At 37.1% G+C, this 25,103-nt stretch overlaps 1 protein-coding gene across 1 annotated transcript in view; it reads right to left on the reverse strand.

The window, feature by feature from the left end:
* Window positions 1-25,103, reverse strand: part of USH2A (usherin) — a 391,068-nt gene that overhangs the window by 295,935 nt on the left and 70,030 nt on the right. The window contains exons 13-19 of the mRNA XM_074863712.1: window positions 21,258-21,441; window positions 15,983-16,146; window positions 10,649-10,807; window positions 5,781-6,275; window positions 3,794-4,066; window positions 2,133-2,290; window positions 697-841 (exon numbers count right to left, since the gene is read on the reverse strand). Coding sequence (XP_074719813.1) covers window positions 697-841; window positions 2,133-2,290; window positions 3,794-4,066; window positions 5,781-6,275; window positions 10,649-10,807; window positions 15,983-16,146; window positions 21,258-21,441 — 1,578 coding nt within the window. The remainder of the gene's footprint in view (window positions 1-696; window positions 842-2,132; window positions 2,291-3,793; window positions 4,067-5,780; window positions 6,276-10,648; window positions 10,808-15,982; window positions 16,147-21,257; window positions 21,442-25,103) is intronic.

The following is a 25,103-nucleotide window of genomic DNA, read 5'->3' on the forward strand; positions in this document are numbered from 1 at the left end:
TCCATGACATATGTGGTTAAAATTAACTCAAAGACTGAAAATTTATTAAGGTGCACAGGCACATATATGCAGTTTCTTAAGCGCTATTTCTCTAGGAAAGTGTGAGTATACATATCTACAAAGCAAAATCTCATAAATCTCAGGGGCTAAATAAACAAACATTTTCAAAAGAGCAGACCCAAAGCATGTATTTCTCTTCCCATTTAGACACACAAATAAACTCTAACATAGGTACATAGTGTAACACAAAAACCATGAATCTCCTCCTTCATGGGTTAAGCAACGCATTAGCACAGCATGTGCATTTTATATGCCCTGTCATGCAAACATCACACACACACTAAAAAAACCCAACAACAAATTAACAACTTCTCAGCATCATAAATGAATGAATGGGTTCAGCCACATTTATGTACATTTACTGTTTAAATAAACAGGAACAAAAATAACCATATCCATAACTTGCAATTGAGAGAGCAGTACACAAATCCTATTGCCATAACAGTGTACCTTAAACATTCATTGAAAACGTTTTGGTTTTAATCTGTCAAGATAAACAAATAATAATTAAGCAAGTCACTTTGTATTAATACAACACCTACCCCTGTCACTGTGCATCAAACTATGATCATCTTAATAGTATTCATTAGTAAACTGTGTGTCAGCTTTGAACTTTGATGCAGATTGTTTCCTTACCAGCTGCCAAGGTTTGCCCCATGCCTGGCTCACTGGTTACACAACCAATCTGATTGCAGAGAGTAACAGTAAAGTTGTACGTCCTGTAAGGTTTTAATCCCGTCGCTACATAGGATAGCTCATGAGCCTCAGCTATATGCAAAACCTGCAAAGCAAACAGATTGGAAGATGACAGTTGGTTAATAATAATTTCATTCCTATTAATTGATGACATGTTCACTAATAAGAAGCTTGTCTCTGAATTTGCAGATTCCTTCATTTAGATGTGGAAAAGTCTGCAAAGACCAAGTGAGGGAGAGGATTATTTTGGAGAAGCTGAACAAGCTAGGATTTAGGTGATAATACTTCCCATCACACTGTTTTATGAGGTAATCAGCCAGTTCCTGAGTGGATAAATGAGGAAACAAAGTTATTGCCTCATAAAACTGTGTGGTGGTGCAGTTATCACTACAAACAGCGCAGCTACAACCCAGATGACAAAGATGACACTATTAACTGGTGAAATCTGACCACCATTGAATGAGTGACATGATTAGCAGGCATTAGGAGGGAGGGGAATAACTAATACCTACAGACATTTGAATCTGCTTTACTGTAACAGTACTTTAAGCTATCAGAGAGAATGGAAATGAATAAACTCTTGTATTTTAGATAGCTTCTTTATCAGATGTTTATTTAGATGCAAAATCTTGCAAGTCTGTGACCAAAAGCAATTTGCATTTGTGTGTTGTTACAACAGCCCCAGGAGCAATAGTATCCCCACTTCATAGACAAATAAACTGGGGCCCATCTGTGGTACCACTGAAAGACAAAATCAGCTCTGAAATGAGAAACACAATGTCAGAGCACCAGGTCCACTCCCATATTTTGATTATCTATCACGTTTCTTTGCTCATTCCTAAGCTTTTAGCCTACTACTACTGCCATGGTATTTGTTTGCCAAACCCAGTCACTCAAAAATTACAACGCTATTTTCAAATCACATATTTAGACTTTATAAAGTTGGTTTTCTGCTATTTTAGGTTTTCCCACTTCAGATATTTGTCCATTATCCAGGAAGCCAGACAGGTACCTTCTTAATAAAAATGTAGATTCCTAAACACAATATGGCTTTAAGCATATCAGCAAATATAGCAATAATACAGAATCAGAACATGCAAAGATCAAGGTAATTTAAATGTTGTTGCTCAATCTCACCCCTCCTAATTTTGAATCTCACCCACTACTGAAAACAAGTGAGCTCAGGAATACAACGTAAAATCTAAAAGTAGTGTATAACATTACAGAGCACTCAAGATAAACTGATAGGTGAAAAAGTTAGATCAGAGAATATACAGCAGATCAGGGAAACAATTTATCACAACGTCAAGGAGGACATCAGGCTTTATCAATTTTACTAATTCCAGTTAGGAAAAACTTAATGTAACTAACAATACCTGGGAAAATGGTGGCAAGAACCTTTGCTCAGTCATCAAACTGATGCTGTATCCCATCACTTCTCCTCTTGCTAAATTATCCTCAGGTTTTTCCCATGACACATTGAGGGAATATGGTGAAAGAGGGAATACCAATGGAGATGGCATGAACAGTGGGGCTGAAATACAATTAATATAATAACATTCATAAAATAAGTGAGCAATGTGTGTAATGCAAGCTTTCTCATTGTATTTGTATGACATTTCAGACAATCTCTTTTGTTTTCTTTTTTAACATTATTTTCAAGTCTAACTGGAACTTTCATATAATTTTGATAGTACATAAAAAGTATGTCACCCATCAGTCTCCTGTTTTCTACTCTGGCCATGAACTCAGAATAACACTTTGACTGTCTTCAAAGAAATACTAATCACAACTAAGTCCTAACCCCTGTAGCAGGTAGGAAAGTACATACAAATGAAAAGGTCTTGAAGAAAAACTTCATGCAACCTGGGAAAAAACTGATAAAAGCAAAAAGTGTTCAATACTTCAGCATCTTAAAAGCAATTTTGTTTGCTAGGCCAGTTTGAAATTAACATGTCTCTCACTTCTTACAAAACAGTTCCCCTGTCTTCCATAGTAAATCTGTAAAAGGATTGTTTGCACTGCAGCTAAATCCCCACCTGATTACTCTGTAATAATAGGATACCAACTCATAGCACTTCTGCTATGTACCAGCAACCACACTAATGGACCTCTTCCCAAATACAATTTAACACTTTTATAACATATAGTATTTAAGAGCAGATAAGCACAAAGACTCATTTTGGAAGGGGAATTAGTTTAGCCTGTTGTTTTGCAGGAGCAAATGACTGTGATTTTCAAGCTAACAGCAAACAAAAGCATCAGTGATGTAACAGCAATGTTTAATTGCAAAACATAGGCTCTATCAGCCTGAAAAAATTAGATTTCTAATGAAAGCACTAAAATACATAGCTGTTATTTCAAATATTATGTCAAGTGGCAAGCCCTTTTGAAAATCTGAACAGAAGAGTCATAAGAAGAGCCATTGTGAACTGGTTAAACTTCTGAAAACAATAGTCCATATTATGACACTTGGCCTTCATAAAAGCATATGAAAAGTTTCAAGCACTATACTCCAGAAAAGCTAACCCTCTCAAATTCTTAAAAAAAAAAAAAAAAATGCTTTCTAAACAATCAAAACCTCAGTTCAGGAAAACTCATTAGAACCTCTTTTCTGAATATATGTACCTTCTTGGACAACATTCCTGATTCACACCATTAATACATTTGTGACAAACCCAATCTTTTTTCACATTTTCTCCCTTTAAACAACATATAAATAACAACTGGGGAAACAGCGGAGAATTCAAACACTGCCTGGTAGATTTTGCAACCTTGTAGTTTTGAAATTTAGGTTTAATTGACAGGGATTATTTTCAACAATATGATTTTATGGTGAAGAAAATGTTTTTGCTTGACGTGCTAAATACTGAAATAATCTGTCTTATCTTTAATTAGTTAAAAAATGAGAATCTGTCCCTCTTTGAATCATCACTAGACACATTTTCTTGGGGGGGGGGGGGGGGGGGGGGGAAGAATGCATCCTAATTTAGTTTTTCCTTTAATTTGTATCAAACAAATTCATATCAATACTTACCAGCCTCTCCTGTTTGTCCTGATATCCAGTCTGAGGATACACTACCTGCCATGTTTACTGCTAGCACATAAAATTCATACTCTGTGAATGGCTCCAGATCAGCGACTGTGGTACTGGTCTGTGGTGGAGCCAGAGCATTTTCATTAGGAGACCCCATAACTGGTTGAGGACTGAGCCACCCACTGCTTTGGAAAATACGAATCTCCGGAGGCAGAAAGTTCCCAGGTGGTTTTAATTTTTTTCTCATGTACAATTCATATCTTATAATTATGCCTAGAGAAAAAAGCAAACCAGAAAAATTAGTGCATTTAAACGATTTCTGGAGTTCTACTAAAATACTAATGCCAATATATTTAATGAATGAATCAAACAACATCATAGAAAATATAGCATTGGAAATTTTCCTCATTTCTGCTATTTTCATCACTTTGGCATTTCTCGCATTACACTGTTTGTTTTCCCCTCCATGATGCAATTTTGGGATTTGAAAATAAACGGCTGGATTACAGCATGAGTTCTACTACCCGCACTAGAAAACAATACCCTAAAGTTCTGATCGTGTGTTACTGGAAATTACTACAGGCCTCTGATTTTCAGAGGGATATTTACATTTTTTAATTTTTATTTTTTTTTTTACACAATGGGTAGGGAATTTTTGAGTGACAGTTTAACACTAACCTTTTAGAACATACTACTGGATAGGAGATATGTGTGTGTGTGTGTCAGTTTTCTATCAACATAAACCTATTATGTACATAGGAAGGTCTCACCACTTCGGAAAAAAAACAAGCTTCAGTACTGTGGTATGAAGTGATACATGATCTAGGTTGGATCATGGAAGTAGTTTAACTGTAAGAATAGACTGCAAGAAAGCTGACTGGAGATTTCCCAAACAGAAAAGGTGAGAGACATAGCAAAACCAGGAGATAGTTAATTACCATATAATGTATATATTTGGGACTATATTCATGCACACAGCTGGAGAGGTTGCTTGGGAGAAACAGCTTCTCTCTTTGTTTTTGGTAAGACCAGGAAAACTGACCAGACATCAAAAGAAACATAAGAGTATTGCTTAAATCTGCCTATGCTGGCAATTACATGCATATAATGGCTATGGAGTAAACTATGAAGAGTATATGCTAGAGGTTGAGGAACAAGCGCTAACAGCAAATACCATGATCTGCATTGTAGGAACTGCCCCTCTAAATACATACAGGCATTCTTGTGTGGGCATTCTTCCTGTCTAATCTGGTAATAACTGGCAAATGAGATGTTCAAAGAGAAAGCTGAGCTCCCGATACACAGATGCCCATTTTGTGAACGGATCAAAATGCTTGTTTTCACATGCACAAATGCATGTAAGTGCAAGTTCACAAAACTCCATTGTACATATATTAAAAGATAAAGTGTTTACCAGTAAAATCTGTGGCATCACAAAAGTATCCTACAACAGCTGCGTTCTCAGTTTCAAAAACCTAAAATATTATTACGCAAGTTAGACCAGCAACTCTTGGCAATCGCCTAATCCCTAATAAAGTTATACGGGTAATAGAATTAGTTACTACACATGACGGATGGTTTTAAAAACAGACTTCTCTGTTAATTCTTAGATTTTTTTCTTCCATAACTGTTACCTGCTTATTTATTCTTTGTCAGGCAATATCACCACATCTGTCTGAACTAGGCGATCTGGCAAATTAGGAAAAAATTAATTTTACTGTAAATGCTTAATTATAAATGTGATTTTTGCTGCAGCAGATGCCACTATGGGCTAAATCCTGGACCCAACACATTCACTTGGAATTCTGAACTCCAAAAAAATAAAAGAGACTCTGAGGATATGTTTAATGGCAGACAGGCAAATTAAGACAATGCCTTCCTTCATTCTCAGTTTGTCATATGGATAAGGATATTCTAACCAGATTTGAGAAAATGTTGCTATTCCTTTGCAAAATCTTGACTTACAAAAGTAAATACAATGTCCTACCATTTGGATTCTCAGGTGGTGACCATTCCACAGCCAGTTCTGTAGAGCTGATGGTTTCTATTACCGGTGGCTGTAGCCCTTCTGGAGGAGCTTGTGCAGTAATTACTGTTGCTGGCTGGCTCTTTAAGCAGCCTCCACTAGTACAAGCTTCCACAGAAAAAACATACTTTGTAAAAGGATTGAGATTCCAAATAATTGCTGAAGTTTTTAAGCCTTCATACTGACCACAAGGCTGAAGATCAACCAAGCTAGTACACGTCAAAATGTATTTCTCTATGGGCCCAGAGTCATTGGAGAGGCTTGTCCAATAAAGTAAAACAGAGTGGTGACTAACAGGAAATACAGGATTTAAATGCAAGCTTCCCGTAGGCATCCCAGATTGTGTTCTGTATGTCACTGATGCACTTTTTGTAAAACCATGAACATTGCTGGCTTGGATGTAATAGGAATAGAAGGTATACGGAGATAACATGGTATCAGTAAAGGTCTGAACACCTAAAACAAAGAGGTGAGAAGAAAACTGTATCAGTCAAACACATTAAAAATTATCTTAATTTGCATACTTAAAGTCTTTCTAGTTTAATCCAAGACATAAGAAATTTATGCATTTTTGCATGCTCTTCTTGAGATCATTAAGAACATTGTAACGTCTCAACTTTTTTTTTTTTTTAAACAGAGAAAAAAACCCTTCCCTTTTCCCTTTATCATCTTCCACTGCACACTGGCATCACTAGAGAAATCATTTTTCCACTGGATTTCTCCTAGGTTCCTGCTTTAATCATGAACAAGATTAATACAATTATCTTCATATTCTTCCTTTGCTTAGAAATAATTACTTCAGATGTAAATCAGCATCAATATTAGTGAATCTGATTTAGGAAAACAAACCCACAACATTCTGTAAATTTTCACACCTTTGTTTTTGCTTCATTTCATAGCGTAAAAACCAAAAATTTCATTTTCCTGTGCTTTCACTTCCTCACTTCTAAAATAGTGCTTAATAGTTCATTTGTAAAGCACTCAATCGTGGATGAAAAGTGAAACAGAAGTGCAAATGATTATTAAAAAGTATGTCCAAAGCCTGTATTTACCTTCCTCGTCCCTTACCTTCCATTAGTCTAGATAGCTTTTTAGCAGCTTTTTAGTAGCGACGACCATGAATAGCTCCTGGGTATATCCCAGCAGCAGTTACACATATTAGTCATCACAGCACAATATGAATTTATGTACAATCATACCACCGTATATTGTTTTGCCTTAAAAAATTAGTGAACAGTGAGAAATGTATTACATGCTAGAGCACGGATGCTCTTAAACATTTTCAAAGCAAATGGAGAGAGGACAACCATTTCTAAGTCCCCTCTGTACATCTCTGCTGGCAAGCCAGCCCTGAGCACAACTTCAAGAGGAGGACCACAAAATTATGAGCATTGCCAGATATTTAACACTTGACATTGTAGTACAAAAGCACAATAATTGCTTACAGCACTTCAACTACCTATGGCAATTGCAAACTTATTGCTGGAGTCCAGCAATACGGAGACTGGGTAATCTCACCTTCATGCCTCTCAAACCCTGGCACTTCAGGCAAGGTTAGGGAACAGCTCTGCCAGTGTCAGCAATAGTTATCGTGACATCCTTGTGCCTTGGTAGCGAGCAGGCAAGCGATGCAGCAAATTTTAGTTTTGCCGGTGAGATTTAGCTGTTTCTTCAGCTTTTGGGTTAGCATGCTGTTTGCAATTGCGGGTGCAAGTACTCGAGTGTACTGTAGAATTGTTGAGCCCTTTTTGAGCTGCGTGGACGCACCTGCCCTGGCTGAAGCACTTCTGGGCACAAGAGTGGGTACCAAAGCCAATACGACAAGTGTTAGACAAGACTCTTGGACAGGCTGGCAAGAATCCTTTGAGCAGGAGCCTGACAACCAGTTGCTGTGAAGGACACCAGCAAGTAGGAGCTTGCCATGTGTCCAGTTTCCGATTTTGTCTCCATTCTTTAGCGGCCACAGAGGCAGTGTGAGTCAGTGTGCTAAAAACCTGGGAGAACTGCACTTCATGGGATGATAGGACCCTCATCCTATGGGCCTTCAAATCAAGAGACACAGAGAAGAAAAAAGCACACAAGAAGAAAGAAGAAAATAAGAAAGAAAAAAACCCAGCAAGACTGCTAGTATCAGCAAGTACCACAAATTCTCATGAGATGACAAAACAGCAGTATGCCCTGAACCTCCCTCCCCCGAACCCAACCCTGCTCTAGAACCATATGCTGACCTGGAACCCAATCTAGACCCAACAAGTGAGCTAGAACATTATCTAGATCAACCCGTTATCTGGAACTGTCAGGCGATCTAGAACATACTCAAGAACCAAGAAAAGGTCCTGAACCAACAAGCAAGCTGGAGTTAGACCATAGTCCTGAACTAACAAGCTAGCTAAACCATGATCCTGCTCTGGAACCAGCAAGCAAACTGGAACCCAATCTAGAACCAAGAAACAAGCTAGAACAAGATCTGGAACTATCAGGCAAGATAGAACATGCTCAAGAACCAAGAGAAAGTCCTGAAACAACAAGCAAGCTAGAGTTAGAGCATGGTCCCAAACCAACAAGTGAGCTAAACCATGATCCTGCTCTGGAACAAGCAAGCAAACTAGAATGCAATCTAGAACCAACAAGCAAGCTAGAACATGATCTCAAACTGCCTCCCTACCAAACCGCCAACTCCAGAATTCATGCCTGCTCTGAAACAACTGCACCAACACCACCCTAGCTCTACAACCAACCAACCCCAAAACCCAGCCTCTAGAGCAGACTCTAGGGCCCCAGGTCTAATATTGACAGCAAGCACATTACTTTCCCCTTTTCAAGTACAGGGATAGGATGAGGCAGATCACCCAGAATGCTGATATTGTCTGCCAGAAAAGTAATCAGCACCATCTCAACATTACAAGAAAGTTCATTCGGTATTGATGGAACACCTGATAACCAGATGGTAACTTTATTTCAATAGGAATATAGGCTAGATAAAATTGGATAAAGCCAAAAGGCAGAAGGTTCTACATTCCTCAGGTGAACAACTCCACCATGTATTTAGTTACATTTATAAATAATTAGAACCAACATGATTTGGAGGTGGAATTGTAAGTAACTTTGGGGTTCTTTTCAGATTTTAGGGCAAGTATTTCATTTTATCCTCAAGAAAGCATTGGTATCTCATGAGCCTCTGGTTTCCCAGAGCAGTTAGAAAAACATTGTTTTAATTGGGCATTCTGCAATACTATCAGCCAGATCACCAGGCCGATTTAGAAAATTATTCTTAGTTTTCCTTGGGAAGTTCAATGTTTCTATAAAACTCTCATTTAGTTGTAAGATAATGTTCATCCAGTTGCACTCTTGGGGCATTTCCTAAGCATTATAAATTCCACACTATACTGAGAAAAAAGTAACATTATCAAAAGTTCTGACAGCATTAACAATGTATTCTTGATATTCAAACACCAGCAGATGATTTCACATCATTAATTAGGGGGATTGCCAGGAAATGTCAAAAACATCTTTTGAAACCAAATCTACATTTTTAAAAAATAATGTTTTGTTAAATAGAAACATGCTAATGTCTTATTATCCAGCTAAATACATTCAGAATTTTTCACTTTCTACAAAGTAGGTAGGTACAGTCATGAAATAAAATCCCCAACAATGCATTCAGTTTCAAGTACATTATTAAGCAAAAATTTATGACAACAAAGTCTAAGAGCTGTTCCTTTGAAATTAATTCATATTATTACTAAAGTTAGGCTTTAAAACCAAATTAAGGAATTGGAATATTTTCTATTAGCTCTCTAAACTTTTTTGTAATGTTTCTTTCTCTCCTCTCAATCACTGAACACCATGTTTGCATAGGGTCGCATACCTTTTCTCATGGTATGTACTGCGGAGTGTCTAAATTCAGAGCATAAGTCACAGAATAATCAACTATAACACAGCAGCATGCACCAGAACACAAAACCGTTATGTGCATTTCAAAGGAATTGTGCTTCCACTGAAAAATAGTGTTTGGGTATTTTTCTTCCAGGGTACATGCCAATAATTAGAAAGACTCAACTTCTGCAAAATATTAATGCTGCGTTGGTATGAAAATACAACAAACTAAAGAAGCTGCTAGAACAGAAAGCAAACCTTAGTGGCATTAAACCACACCTGACTTCTTAAAAAAACCCACTTGTGTGTCATATATACATAAAAACAGTATCCAAATCCATCTCCTTTTATTTGATAAGAGGATCGATAGTAGCACAAAATGGTCTTTCCAGCTAGGACGGTGTCGAATCCTTGAGGACTGCCTTCTGAGGATCCCTTTGCAAGCCTCAACATGAGAGAAATGGTGCTGTTAAAGGCAAATCAGGAGCTACACTGAGAGCTTAACAGAAGGTGCTAAAAGTTAGAAGCCACAAAAAGCTTTCCTAATCTGTTAACAGTTTAAAACCGGGAGGATGAAAAAAGGGGTTTAAGCACATTATGGTCTATTCCACTCACCCTAATTCTTTATCTGAGACTTTGCCTCTTTTAGATTTTGGAGCCTGTGTATATTCACAGGGAATGCTTTTGGTGAGTCAATTTTAAAGTTTTTCAGATTAAAAAGTAAAAAATTATCCGCCATTTTGGGTGACTCAGTTTGCCAGATGTTAGACTGCGGTATTCATTTCTTTCAAGCAGAATCAATAACACAGAACAGTAACTCACTAAAGAAAAACAGAACAATGTATTCAAAAACAGAGAATGATAATGACAGAAACAAGAAATAATTAAGAAAAAACGCACACAGATATGTACACACACACACAAAATCTTTGATGTCATCTTACTATACTTACTATAAGGGTGGTAGTCTTCAGTTGTATAAATTTCAGTCTCATCCCTATACAGCTGGTAAGTAAGCCTGTTAGAATTTGGAGAGTCAGGGGAACTCCACGAAAGACTGATAACAGAGGAATTGACAACTTCTCCTGTAGGAGGAGGTTGCTGGAATGGAGCTAAAACATACAGAAAAACAGAGGATGTAAAATAGAAGGTAATCAATAATCACACAAATTTAAAAATGCAAAGAAACTGCTAAGATTTCTTTCTAAGAAAAACTGTAAACATACAGTCACCCACACAAGACATTAATAAACTAATCCATCCAAATGCTCTCCAACAAAGTTTTTTATTCAAGTACATGAAACAAATTTATACATTTAAACAAATGACAAATAAACGTAATCCTCCTTTCCCCTCCAAATTAAAGCAAGTACACCGCAGTTCAATATAAATATTAATATAAATACATATAAAATGGGAACATGTTTATCTGGTCACATTATTGAAGTCTATAGTTCAATTATAATTTATTTTTTCAGAGGATTCATTCCATTTTAGCATAGGCCAGACATAACTTCCTCTAATAGAACAGAAATGGCAAGTCCAACTAACTACAATTTTTACCAAAGTGTTACAATAAGCCTACTTAATCAAATGACAAAAAACATGAAGGGGCAAATTTTGAAGGTTATTTAGACAATTCACTTCCATTTGTTTCCAATGAAATTTAAATCAGTGAGAGCGAGGTGTCTAACATTTAAAAAAATCAGCTTGAGATTCTTATTTACCAAAATACTACTCTGCTATCACCTCCATTAACTTTGGAAAATGAGCTATTTAATTCCACCAGTATCAGTAAATAGAAAAACAAACCTGAAGTTCACAAGCCAGAGTCTCACATTTTCAGAAACAGATTCAAAGTCCCTCCTATGTCTCTTTTGTAATTCAACTGTATGACCCTAGTCCTAAGATAATGGCTATTGCTCTGAAATTAAACTTTATATGCATATACACATATACATAAACACACACATGCACATAAACATACATTTTTATGGTTGGACTCGACAATATGGACACTTGGACTTGTGCAAAGCATGTGACACTGTTCCACACAACATCCTTGTCTCTAAATTGAAGAGACATGGATTTGGCAGATGGACCACTCGGTGGATAAGGAATTGGCTGGGTGGTCGCACTCAGTTGTGGTCAACAGCTCGATGTCCAAGAGGAGAGCAGTGACGAGTGGTGTTCCTCAGGGGTCAGTGTTGGGACCAGCACTGTTTAACATCTTTGTTGGTGACATGGACAGCGGGATTGAGCGCATCCTCAGCAAGTTCACCGATGACACCAAGCTGTGTGGTGCGGTCGACAGGCTGGAGGGAAGGGATGTGCCATCCAGAGGGACCTGGACAGGCTGGAGAGGTGGGACCGTAAACCTCAGGAAGTTCAACAAGGCCAAGTGCAAGGTCCTGCATGTGGGTCAGGGCAATCCCAAACACAGATACAGGCTGGGCAAAGAGTGGATTGAGAGCAGCCCTGCGGAGAAGGACCTGAGAGTAGCAGTGGATGGAAAACTGACAATGTGCACTCACAGACCAGAAAGCCAACTGTATCCCGGGCTGCAGGTCGAGGGAGGGGATTCTCCCCCTCTGCTCTGCTCTTGTGAGACCCCACCTGGAATACTGTGTCCAGCTCTGGGGCCCCCAGTATAAGAAGGACATGAACCTGTTCAAGCAGGTCCAGAGAAGGCCACAAAGATGATCGGGGGCTGGAGCACTTCCCTTATGAGGACAGGCTGAGAGAGTTGGGGTTGTTCATCCTGGAAAAGAGAAGGCTCTGCGGAGACCTTATAGCGGCCTTCCAGTACTTAAAGGGAGCTACAGCAAAGATGGGGGGGGGGACTCCTTATCAGGGCGTGTAGGGATAGGATGAGGAATAATGGTTTTGAAATGAAAGAGGGTAGATTTAGATTAGATATAAGGAAGAAATCCTTCACTGTGAGGGTGGTGAGACACTGGAACAGGTTGCCCAAAGCAGTGGTGGCTGCCCCCCTCCCTGGCAGTGTTCAAGGCCAGGCTGGACGGGGCTTTGAGCAACCTGGTCTAGTGGAAGGTGTCCCTGCCCATGGCAGGGGGAGTGGAACTAGATGATCTTTAAGGTCCCTTCCAACCCAAACCATTCTATGATCTTAAAGGTCTTTTCCGACATAAATGAATATATGATTCTATATTTATGTTATTATTCAAGTCAGAGCATGAGTCAATATCCTGCTATGAGATCTCCCGCCAGCCTGTTATGCTAAGGAAAGCACTACCCTCTGTCCCTTAGTACACTGTGCATTAACACAGAAGACAACTGGTCTGGTTTGGCAGCTAGTAATTGTGATATCTTGACTCAAAGGCAGACTGTGCCACTTCTCTACCCTCTTTACCAAGGGAGGGAAAACCAGACGATTGTGGATCTAGAGGAAAACATTTTGCTCCAGGAATGAGAATAGCTGAGGGCAGTACAGAAATCAGCATATGGAGCAGGCTACCAGAAGCTGGATCCAGAACCACTCAATAAGCTTTTCTCTTTTGAATTAAGCATTATAGAAAAATATCAACATTAGAAACATGTGGTTTTTCATTAATCTTTTCTCCTTCTGTTTCTAAACTATAATCATCTTCATTACGTGGATATTTGCTTAATTTATACAACTCACCAGAAGTTAATTATCAGAATCTGTTCAGCCAACCTAACAGGAGACAAGAAGCAAAGACTGAGGTTGCAGAGAGAAAACAACATGAGGACCTCAAGCCACACAAGTGATAGGCGTAGAGACTTACACCAACATCAGTGGGTCACATTATATGCAGGTTTTTAACACAAATCTAAAATGTGAGTTGAAGCTCTTTGAGTAAGCTAATGAAAAGCCTTGCTTCTACTGCAGTCTCTCAGCCAAGAAACAGCAGAAAATATTTGTAGAATTCATTGGATTGAACAGAACACATAATCATCTCCAATTAGAAAGCACAGATTGTTTTGCTGCCAATCTAGAGGTTTTGAGTTCAGCTGCGTTAGGAAGTGAATGTATGCTAAAGTGTCTACAGGAGTAAAGTTTGAGAATCAAAGGAAATAGGTGTTCCTAAATCCCTTTGGCATTTTTGAAAGTTTCTCTCTATGTAATACATGCTTACAAGACCTGAGCAATCATCGAAAATTACCAGCATAACGTTCGTTCTCCATTCTCAGTCTCACACTATTACATATTGCTTCCACATGTTTGCTTACACATTTAAAATGCAAAGCAGCAAAGTATTGCATTTCAGATTTTTTATGGAGCATCTAAGATATTGTTGGGCAGAAGAATTGAAAACAGGTCTTTTCCCTAAAGAATGTTAGCTGGACAGCGACAGCAACTTACGTTTGCTTCCCTGGGCAAAGACTTACAATCAGTAATGATATGTGTCAACAAAATACAGTTCTGCAATGAAAATAACCACAAATATCAAGCTAGACACAGCTCCCGATCTGTGCAACAAGTTAAAATATTTTGGTATGAATAACCAAAAGACTGCAATTGCTATATCACTTATGTCCAGAAGAGGACTCCACTTGTCATTTAGAATACTGCCTGATGTATTTTTTCTAACTAAAATCTATGATATTATTTATCTATGTCATATTATTATTAATCAATTTTATAGTTGAATTGCCATTGACCTTTATCCAATGTATATCCCAACATAAATAAGTAGGTTGGTTTATGTTTGTAAAGCACTTTGAAGATGAACAGCATCATAAAAATGCCATGTATTATTATACATTCAGTTGAAACATCCTACATTTTTTAAGAAACAACAAGCCAATCAACTATCTACACGATGAACAGATACTATGCCTTCTACAGAAGAGTATGGGGAAAAACAAAACTAAACGGTATCTAAATGCTTCCAGACTTTGTGGAGAAAAATAATCATCTTTGGAAACAAATCAGTCTCTTCGTTCTATCCCATTTATAGCACTGTGCATTCTGCAATGCATATTATTTGAAATTTAAACTGGTTTACAATGAAATGCAAACTGGAATCAAAGTGAGAGATGTCTGTCCTTGTAAACAAACTCTGTGCGTGTACATCTCTGCTTGCAAATCTACAGTGTGCATATATCACAATCATGAGTATCCCATAAATACCTATGCAGAATACACATGTTGACAGAGAATCCAGAATGGGAATGTCTAACCCTGTCGTTGCATTACACATGGCTACCTGAGCTAACTCTCACAGTAGGACAAGTGTGGCCACTATTAATTAGGCCTGCTGACAGAAATAACCAATTAGCATCCACAGAGTGCCTCATTTACTGGTTACATGACTTCCAAGACTGGACTGTTAACTGTGTATGGTAGTAAGGTGTGTCACAAAAATGTAACACAATTCTTTCAGAATTAGCTGAGGTCCACACAGTTTGGCATTGCAGGGTATGATGTCCCCAAAGACCGTTTCTCAACATTGACCTGAAGACAACTTAAAAATTTAATTTTCTTATTACATATATTTCTTTCTCCTTCTTTAAAATTCCTGCCAGCTTAGAGACTGTGCACTAGTGAGCAAATCTGAACACTTAATTTTGACTAATTATGACACAAAGGCTGAAATTGTGCCATCTCTTCGTATCCAGACTCATTGCAAGGGCAGAAGTGCAGATGTTCCATTGCAATGCGTTTCATTACAATTCATGATCTGACCCACAACATAGCATTAGCCCCGCCTCACACATGACGATTTATGACACTCTATTACACCACATCACATATTTGCCCAAACCAACTGAAAAAAAAAAAAAGAAAAAAAAGCCCCAGAGGAAAAAGGCAAAGTTACATTGCATTGAGGAGCAGATTTTGAATTAATCACCAGGAGCAGGTCTTCAACAGACCTTCTGTTCTTCAGACCTTCTGAGGGCAGGTCTCCTGCCTCCTGTCAGTGGCAGGAAAGGGGGCTAAGCTGTAAGTCGTACAAATACTATCGCATTTGTGTGACTAAAAGGTGAACTCTGCAATGGTCATTACAAGGAACATGGTGGGAAGTGCAAGGGAAATATGGGCCATTATGTCTCCCCTGAGTTAGACTGCAAAACATTAGCTGTGTGTATGACACGAAACATTCTGTACATTTCTAGAAACCACTCCTAAGATACTCACAGTGAAAATTACCCAAAGTTTAGGGACCAGAAATTATTGGGGGGTGGGGGGTGTTTAGTCAAACCCAGTTTTAGTACTGCTGACCTAATTTAATACTTACTAAATCAATAAAAAACCATTAATTTGAAAGACATGCTTTTAAGACCTAACATCCACTTACTTTTACTGCAGCCAAATAGGTTGTGGACATCCAAATTACTAGCATCGGGAACACAGTTGTCACATTTCAAGCCAGTTACAAATTGTTTACAAACACACTGTCCAGTAACAAGATGACAAGTTCCACTAATGGCTCCTGCAGGATGACAATTACAGTGCTGACATCTATAAACAAAAACAAATCAAGGAAGTGATCAAAACACATTAACACTTCAGTTAAGCACAGTAGGGTTTTGTTTAAAAGATTCTTGGTAACATAATTAAAAAATCATAAACAGTTCAGTAGCCTGAGACACAGTAGAAAATCTATTAGCCTGATTAAAAAAAAAAAAACTTACAAAGAAGGTTCCTATTATAAAAATAAACATTAACATCTCAATGCTAGAATAATATTCTAATTTTGACAAAAACTCCTTAGAACTAAAGAGCTTTTATATACATTGATCCATACACAAACTGGATAATAATGTTTGGTAATGACCACATTATGCACTCAGTCCTGCAACCTTTCTCGCAGGACTGTAGAGTTCAGTGATACACATGTAACTTTCATAGGTTTCTGTACAAAATGTGCAACCTTCAAACTTAGAGGAAGCAAAGGCTTTTGTTGAAAAAGAAATCCATTAATAATTTCTTGTCCACAAAGGCAACTTGAAGTTGAAAAAAATAACACAGCGTGAATAAAGGAGAATGAACGAAGACAAAAACTGGGAGGAAAAAACCTCAGATTAAAACAGTGAAGAAATAGCAGAAATATAAATATTATAACAGAAAGCACATTCTCTTTGCAGGGTGGTGGACAAAATTGAAGTAATTAATAAGAATAATTAAATGTGTAAATTAAATTATTTTTTAATTAAAAAGAACAAAAAATTTAAAAGCATTGGTATCACACAAATGCCACATTTCAATTCTGTAAATCTTTCTTGCATCACTAGAGTACTTTCAGGATTAGTTTATGCTTTGGCTTTTGCATGTGAAACCTATCACAATCAACTTTTTTTTCACTTGATATAGTATTTCCCCACTGACATTCATTTTCAGCAGGGATACCAATGTCAGATTATGCAAATATTCAAAGACTTGAAACATCTCAGAAGTTAAGCAAAGCAATTTTTTCCTTACTGTAAATACTGTTATGCTACCTATTGCAAATCAGAATGCCATTATTAGTCATAACAGAAAGTCAACAGTGGCAAATTAAACTTCATACTTTAGATTGTAATTTCACTATATTTTAATCACTTCAGACTAGAAGAGTTTTGAAAAAACCTGGACCAGGAGAAATGTGGGACTGTACAGTGCAGCTAAAACATACTGGGCAATCTACACTTCAGTCCCCTTGCCTTGAGCTGGAAAAGTCCGATTATCAGGCATAAGCAACATCAGCCTTGAGGGTATCTTAAATTACTCCAGATGCTAGGTCCCAAGATGATGAAACAGCAAAAAGACCTTGGAGAATTCCAAGGGAGAGACAGTCATGCCATGTCCCCTTTGCTCTGCTAACCCTAAGATTAGACAAGAGTTGCTGATTTATATTTTGCTGATCTTTCCTTGTCCAGTTTCACCAGATCCAAGGAAATAGGTGGTGGTGACTTTACACAAGTTACTTTGCCATTTTCCCAGTCATCACCATCACCTTGGTCTATCTCTTTCTATCTATATGAAGGCAGAAATAAAAGTGAGTTCAGTTATGTTTTAGGTATTGGCTTTTTAAGGCAAGGGAGAGAGGAGGGGAGGGTGGAAACTGTTTTCACATTAGGACACTAAAATTCAGGTCAATAATCAGTGAAATAGACATTAAATGTGTCAGATTTTTAAACAAGTTTAAGAAAACTCTTCACATACATTTTCTACCCATTACAGCGCTCTGCTGTATTACAGTTCCTTTACTCCACAGCAGCTCGTGCTGTGTGATCTCCTGGGTAATCATTCAACACCCTTAAAAAGGCTGATAAAAGCTAAAGCTGCAAAATAAGCTGCAAATTTGTTTTATGGACTAATATCCTTTTGGGAATAAATAAAATACATTCTCTCTTGGAAACCACTATACTGTAGTTTGCTCTCTTTTATAGTCAAGAGAAAAGGGCAATTTTTTCAAACTGTATTAAGTCTTTTCATCTGTAGACAGTGCATCCAAATCCCCCTTCAAATAGAGGTTTTGTTTAGACTACTTAAATATCATGACTAAAAAACCCAATTTAGTCAGAGAAAAAAAACTAAGACAGAATTATTTGCTCAGTAAGACAGTACTTTATTATTTCATAATTTCATTACATGATAATATTTAGCACATATTTAGTTGAGGGGAGAGGTGCTAACAAAAGCATCTCAATGGATAAACAGTAAGACAAGCTTCTCTTACCACTCTCCTGTATATTACTGCACCTCTTATGAATAAGGGTCCCCTGAGTATTCCAGTTTTCATTATCATTCACACATGAGACAATCAAACTCATACACATACAGTCTCAGTCATAGTTTTCAGTGCCTGGCAGGGTGGGGATGCTTCTTCCTGCTTGTTGCACTTTCTTCTAGAAAAAGTGTAGGCTCCCTACCTCCACCTATACTGAATTAGGCTCCAGATCCTGCAAACAACAGCATACATGTCATCATATTCTGTTCCACAGCATTACACATATATTTGTGTAATCATATGCATTGTTTTCTTAAACTGCAGAACACTAGAACTGGCTTTGTTGTTATGCATAGTTCATGCTTTTCAGTCAGGATTAAGGATTCATTCCATTAATGATTTTTTAGAAAATAACTAATTCTTTGAAACTTTTAATCATGTAAAAAATATATTCAGCATTCTTGTTAAATGTTACTTCTTCAAGATACTCTGAGTCAAATACATTTGAGTTTTATTAAAACAGAATTATATATAATCAAGGAAAACAGACTTTTAAAACATGGGAAGAGAAATGTCAGGCCAAGATGAATTGCAATATTGATTTTGTGAGGATAAATGGGTTTTGTAATATTAATATAGAGAAACCTTTATTACATTGACTCTCTAGGTGCAGTTAGAGCCTCTCCAGCAATCTGTTTAAAATCTTCATTTTTCATCCTTATGGGAAAACCTCACTTGCTAAATGGATTTCATAAACAGTAATCTGTCAAGATATATATATATAGAGATAAACAATTTGTGATGTTCATTGACTAGTTCATTATAGTAAACAATACAGAGGTAAAGCATTTCAAATGTGTACCAATGCCCACAACCATTACAGATCTGTTCAGACCACTGCAAACACCCAGTATTTCTAACTCTTTGCCAAGGAAATTTTCCTGCTTCATAAACCAAAATACATTAAAAACCATGGAGTTCCTCTTTTATCTCAAAACCCTCACAAAATAAATCAGTTCACATATGCATTCCTAAGACTGGGAGAATTTTAAAGCCTCGCAGTCTCTACATGTCACAACTTTTGCTCCTCTTCTGGTATTGTGCCAAGACAGATATGTCTTTGCCACTACACATAGCTCAAACCCTTTTCATTCTGTAACCACAGAGTCCTTAAAAGACACTTGAAGCAAGGATGGTTTAAATGACTTTGCAACTTTATAGAGGAAGAAAAAAACCATATTACTCTTTTTAAGAAGATATTAACAGTTAAAGAAATGGATTAAAGTAGATTAACAAATAAAGACATGGATTATCAATTTCAGTGAATAAATATTTCTGCCTGAGGAACAGAGGTACATTGCCCAAGGAGATGATAACCAAAAGGAAACCAAGCATATATAACACAAGTTAATCATGTTAATGTACTACCAGAGCAGTCTTCAATACTGTCATGAGGATTAAGTAGTATTAAGGCATTAAAGCCAGCTCTGATTCAAATTCCAGAACTGTAAAAACTTTCCATCTTTACATCAAGATCTGGATCTAGAGAATTCTAGATATTTCCATATTTTGAATTTCAGAAGGCGGCTCAAAATGCAGGTAATTGAAGGCCAATATCTAGCTCAGGAAATCTATTGCTCAACACAGACACAAACCTCTCCGTTACCTGCTAAAACTGAGGGGAAAAAGAAATCTATTCCAAGCAACTAAAAAAAAAAGATCATTAATAGTAAGGAAATTGTATTTAAAAGGGAACTTTAATATTACACAGATTTTATTCCTTATCATTAGAAATGACAGGAAGTGAAAATAGGAAGTCCTTATTCCTACAGATTGCTTTATGGCCATTAGCAGATGCCTCTGTGACCCGCCACACTAAAAAATAATTTTTAAAATCTCCTAATGAGTGACAGCAACATAAAAGTTAAAGTGAAAAGTCTGCAGAGTAATGTCAAATATATGCAAGATGACATTGATAATCACTGCCTAAAAGCATGTCTACCCCACAGTAGCTGGGGGAAAGGAGCATGGGGAGGGGAATGTTGTACAGATTTTGCTTCTGCCTGTGTTTGGTTTTTTTAAAGGCAAAAATACTAAATACAACAAAACAATATAATACCATCAGTCTGCATGAAAATATGATAGCATTAGAGTTGTACAATCTTTCTGAACAATATTTAAAAGGAAATTGGGATCGTGGGGATTAAGCAAGAAATATGATCCTGGAAAAGAAAGATAGAGCAATAGTTGAAATAACAATGCACTACCTATAGATACATTTTTCCTCTTACATTCCAGGGAATATATCCATATAATTTCAGTGTACCTAGAGGCCCCAGGCTACATTAGATAAACAATGTACCCTGTGGCACATAACTAAATGCTGAAGAAGAATACACTACTTCAGAAAAACAGTTTAAGAGGAAAGGTGCTGCGAATATTTCTACTGCTGCTGCTGAAAGAAATTTGGAAAGACAGGTATATCTGTAATTTTTTACATTTTTTTTCCATTAAAATCTCTTCCCGAGATCTTCAAAGCATTCACTGGTTATAAGAATGCACATTACCTGCATATTAATAGTCAATGATTAACACCTCAGAAACCAACAGATCTTACTGAAGATGCAGAGGAAACGTACAGAAACAATTACCAGATAGTTATAACATTAGATAGCATTAGCATTACACAGCTTTCATGTTGTTTCTACTTAAATCTGTGGCAAAACTTCTATTTCCTTCAGCTCATGAGAGCACAGAGGGTTGTATAACATACCACACGTAAATCAGAGTGCACACATGAATTCAAAGGATTAATGTAACTGGAGCCCATCTTTTCATTGTCACTAAACCTTTGAATGAGCTACTATAAGGAAAATGTAACAAGGAGGTTATAAGTGACCTGTAAAAAAGAAACACTCACCTCCCTGTGACAGAGTCAAACCCAAAATAAAGTTCTTCGCAACGTTCACATGTCTGTCCTGTTACAGAGGCATCTTGGCAAATACATTGGCCAGTTAGTTTATCACAGATCTGATTCACTGAACCAGTTATGTGGCACAGGCATGGCAGACAGCCAGTGACACTGGATGGAGAAAAATAAAAACCTGGAAAAGAAAGGGATTTTGAGAACAGACAATACGTAAAAAGTGAACACAGTAAGATTATTATTAACTTGTGTATAATCAGGGATGAAACAACAGAACCAAAGCATAGGTAACACACACATCAACTCAAATAAAGCCATATAGTTCTCCTGCAGAGATGAGCTTCTAAATCTTCTCATTGGCCCTTCGTAAAGCTATTACTCATCCTCCAGTTGCCAACTCCAATTTTTTATTCTCTCTCTTCAGACTTTATATTAAACAGAGAAAATGCAAAATAGGGGGAGTACATTAATGTGTCTGTGGGGAAAGTAAAGACCCAAGGACATGAGAGGCACTAATGAATGCACCACAAGCAGTAGAAACATAAAAAAATAACGTACAAGAACAGACATTTGTCCATTCTAGTCTGGGATCTCATCTCTGACAATGGCCAGCTGCAAAACACAAGAAATGCACATATTTTCTTAAACTCTCTTAATCTTTCCCAACCAGTGGTTGGCTTAACCCTTGAAACATGATGATGTTTCTTAGGAAAAACTACATTTGATGAGCATTCCCAGGTCTATGTAAAATTTATATTTCACTCCTCCTCAACATAGAGCTTGTATCCTACACAAATACATTTACAGAAACTAATAAACTGATGAAAAAAAAGTTAATCTGCTATTAAAAAGCTTTTATTCTGAACCCTATCTTTCTCTTCCTATATTATTTCCAGTTATGAATTGGAACATTCACGTCACCTTCCCCACAGTATATTTGGTATGCTTCTGCTATACTGTCTTTCATCCTATTGCTCTCCAAGCAATCCTTATCTATGCAAATCTCTAACACATTACTGATAAATATAGTTAGAGTTTTTACACCTCTAAGTTGGTCATTGAAGAACTTGCCCATTATTCACAGCCTCGCCTGAAATTCCAAACAAAAGAGCTTTTATACGCTTTTTAATGATGCCCTACCACTTGCATAATCTATTTTGCTATATATGGACTTATTCCATTCTTACCAATTTTTTTTCTATATGTCTGATCAAAAGACAATTCAAGTAGTGGCATGCCAGTAAGAAATATAATTACATAGTTTTCCAAAATTATTTTCTATTTTTACCCGATTATTAATGGATGTTTAACTGGGTTTTTCACACAGATTGCTCTGCCTTTTTTTTTTTTTTTTTTAGTTTGGAGTAATACAGTTGATTAAAAATGTAGCAACATATGAGAGTTCTGAAAATGATGATGGTGACACAGTATTAACTGGCTCTAGTCAACTGCAAGTACCTGTCTTTGAACATCAATCCTAAAATAGGGCCATTGACTGGATTTTCTATCTCTATCAGCTGGTTACTATTAATTTTTATTGCACAACTTCAATAGGAGAATTTCAACCATTACTCAGATACACAGTATTTGCACAGACTTCTCAGACTCTCTCTCTCCAGATAAAGTTCAATCAGTTTCTTCTTAGTCATGTTCTCAGTTACCGAATCTTTTTTGCTGTCCAATAACTTCCTGATGTCCTGCTTTATAATAAAGAGCCCAAAATTGTATTGTAACATGTCATATCGCCCAAGACCTTATTATTTATTTTGTCTACAAGAGATAGCTTTATATATACACCCCTAGGGTGGTATTCTCTGTCTTTGCAGCACAGTTGTGCTGTGAGCTCATATCCAAATAGCAAAGGAACTAAACAAATTGAAAACATTAGAATTTTACTGCTCAAATCTTTGTTCAAGTTTAGCCTCTGGTCCTCAGTGAGATAAATCTCAAGTGGACAGTGAAGTGATATCAGTCTCCAGTTAACATACATTCGCATCATAAAAAACCATGCTGTTGGCACTTTATTCCAGAGAGGCCCCGAACTGAGCCACCACAGAGACTGAATAGCTTGAAGTTATTAGTGAGGCAGCATGTATTATCTCATACTGCAGTTGTCTGCGCAGTACAGTGCCCATCCTGTGCATAAATAGAGGAGACCATTTCCCAGCAATGTCACTCTTGAGCACAATGAACGACTCCACTCAAAGAACGTAACAGGAAGATAGGAAACAAGTTTAAGCCTGGACTCCTGCAGAAGGTCAAAGCACTTCTTCAGGACCCAGTTTATAGTTGCAGTAAATGATAAGCACTCAGGCTAAAACAGATCCTTGTCCATCTGAAAGTTTGCATTGAATTAATGTCTAAGAAAAGACTATAGTGGGTAAATAAGCACATATCTAGAAAATAAATTCATTTTAGCTGGGTAGGATTAATCACTAGAGCATCTATTATTTTTGTCATAGCAGTGAAATTCATAATTATAGAGAGTCTATACCATACTGTCTAAACCTCTGTAGAGCAGTGAAGGATTTGGTATGATGTTTTTTGCTAATCTTTTAGAAATGCTCTAAAAGTTTAACTAAGTTTCTGGATACTACCGCTATTATTATTTTTCTTCAGAAGTAGCAAGAAAAAGTAATTTTTTTTTAAAGTAAAATTGAGGGATAGGAAAATGGGAGAAAGTCCTTCCCCCAACTAATGTATAAGTAAATTAACATGATTAAACACAGACAAAAAAGAGAGGAGATACTGGGTTACAAATTCATACTGTTTTTCATAACCACTATTATTTAGTTCCACCACCTAGAATTTGGCAGGAAAGAGTAAGAAACAACTTAATGCAAGCTTAATTTACAGCAAGGTTAGAAGGGCTCATAAAAGTTGCTTTATGAAGGATCCACTGTTGTATAATAGAGCCAATTTCCAATTTTAAGACAGATACTGCAAATCTCTACAAGATCTACGTATGTAAATAGTATTATGCATATTCTTTTTCAGATTTTTTTCCAATTCAACCATAACTGATCACATTTCTCAAACATAGTCCTCAAAAGGAAGAATGAAAGTCATAGCAAAGTATTCAGCTTCCTTTTTTAATCATACTATTTCTCCCACTGTATAGTTCATGAAAAAGGAACAGCCAATTCCTTAACACTTTTACACGCTTACCAACTATGGCGGTAATGCTCACTTCTTAACCACAGTCTGTGCTTCAAAATGCACAGTTAACAACACTGACAACCTTGTCACAACATAATTCACATTTTTCTGGCCAAGAAGAGAGGTAGTACATAGACAAAAACTCAGTATTGGTGCCCAGCCACACATCCTACATGCTGGTTTACATCTTTTCCATACTACATACTGCTCCATGAAAAGCTGGCGTCACTGAGTAAAGAACTTTTTTTTTTTTTTTTTTTTTTTAACAGCTTTGCTGCTCTCATAACAGGATCCAAGACCTGTGTTGAACAGGATTTGTATGGCACAAATCCCAATTGGTGTGGCAACACAGTCCTGGACTGAGGCAGAGACACTGTTCACAACTATTTAGGGGCTGAAAAGATCAGTTTTCTACCACTGCAACCTAGGACATCTCAAAAGCAATTTTATATACAAGGTAAAACTGCTCTTCCATTTGGTTTCATGTTAGAACCAAGAGTTCCTCTCTTTGCATAAACCATTACTTTAAAAAAATTTAAATATACAGAATTCTACCAAAAATGTTACTTGTATGAGAACAAACTGGAAGACAGCAGGTCAGGGACACAGCCTAATAAATGAACACATGGCTGAATGCTCCAGCAAAATCCCATGATGAAATAATTTCCTGAAGTTACACCC

This window comes from Strix uralensis, chromosome 3 (genome assembly GCF_047716275.1).
Source record: "Strix uralensis isolate ZFMK-TIS-50842 chromosome 3, bStrUra1, whole genome shotgun sequence".
NCBI classification, from domain to species: Eukaryota; Metazoa; Chordata; class Aves; order Strigiformes; family Strigidae; genus Strix; species Strix uralensis.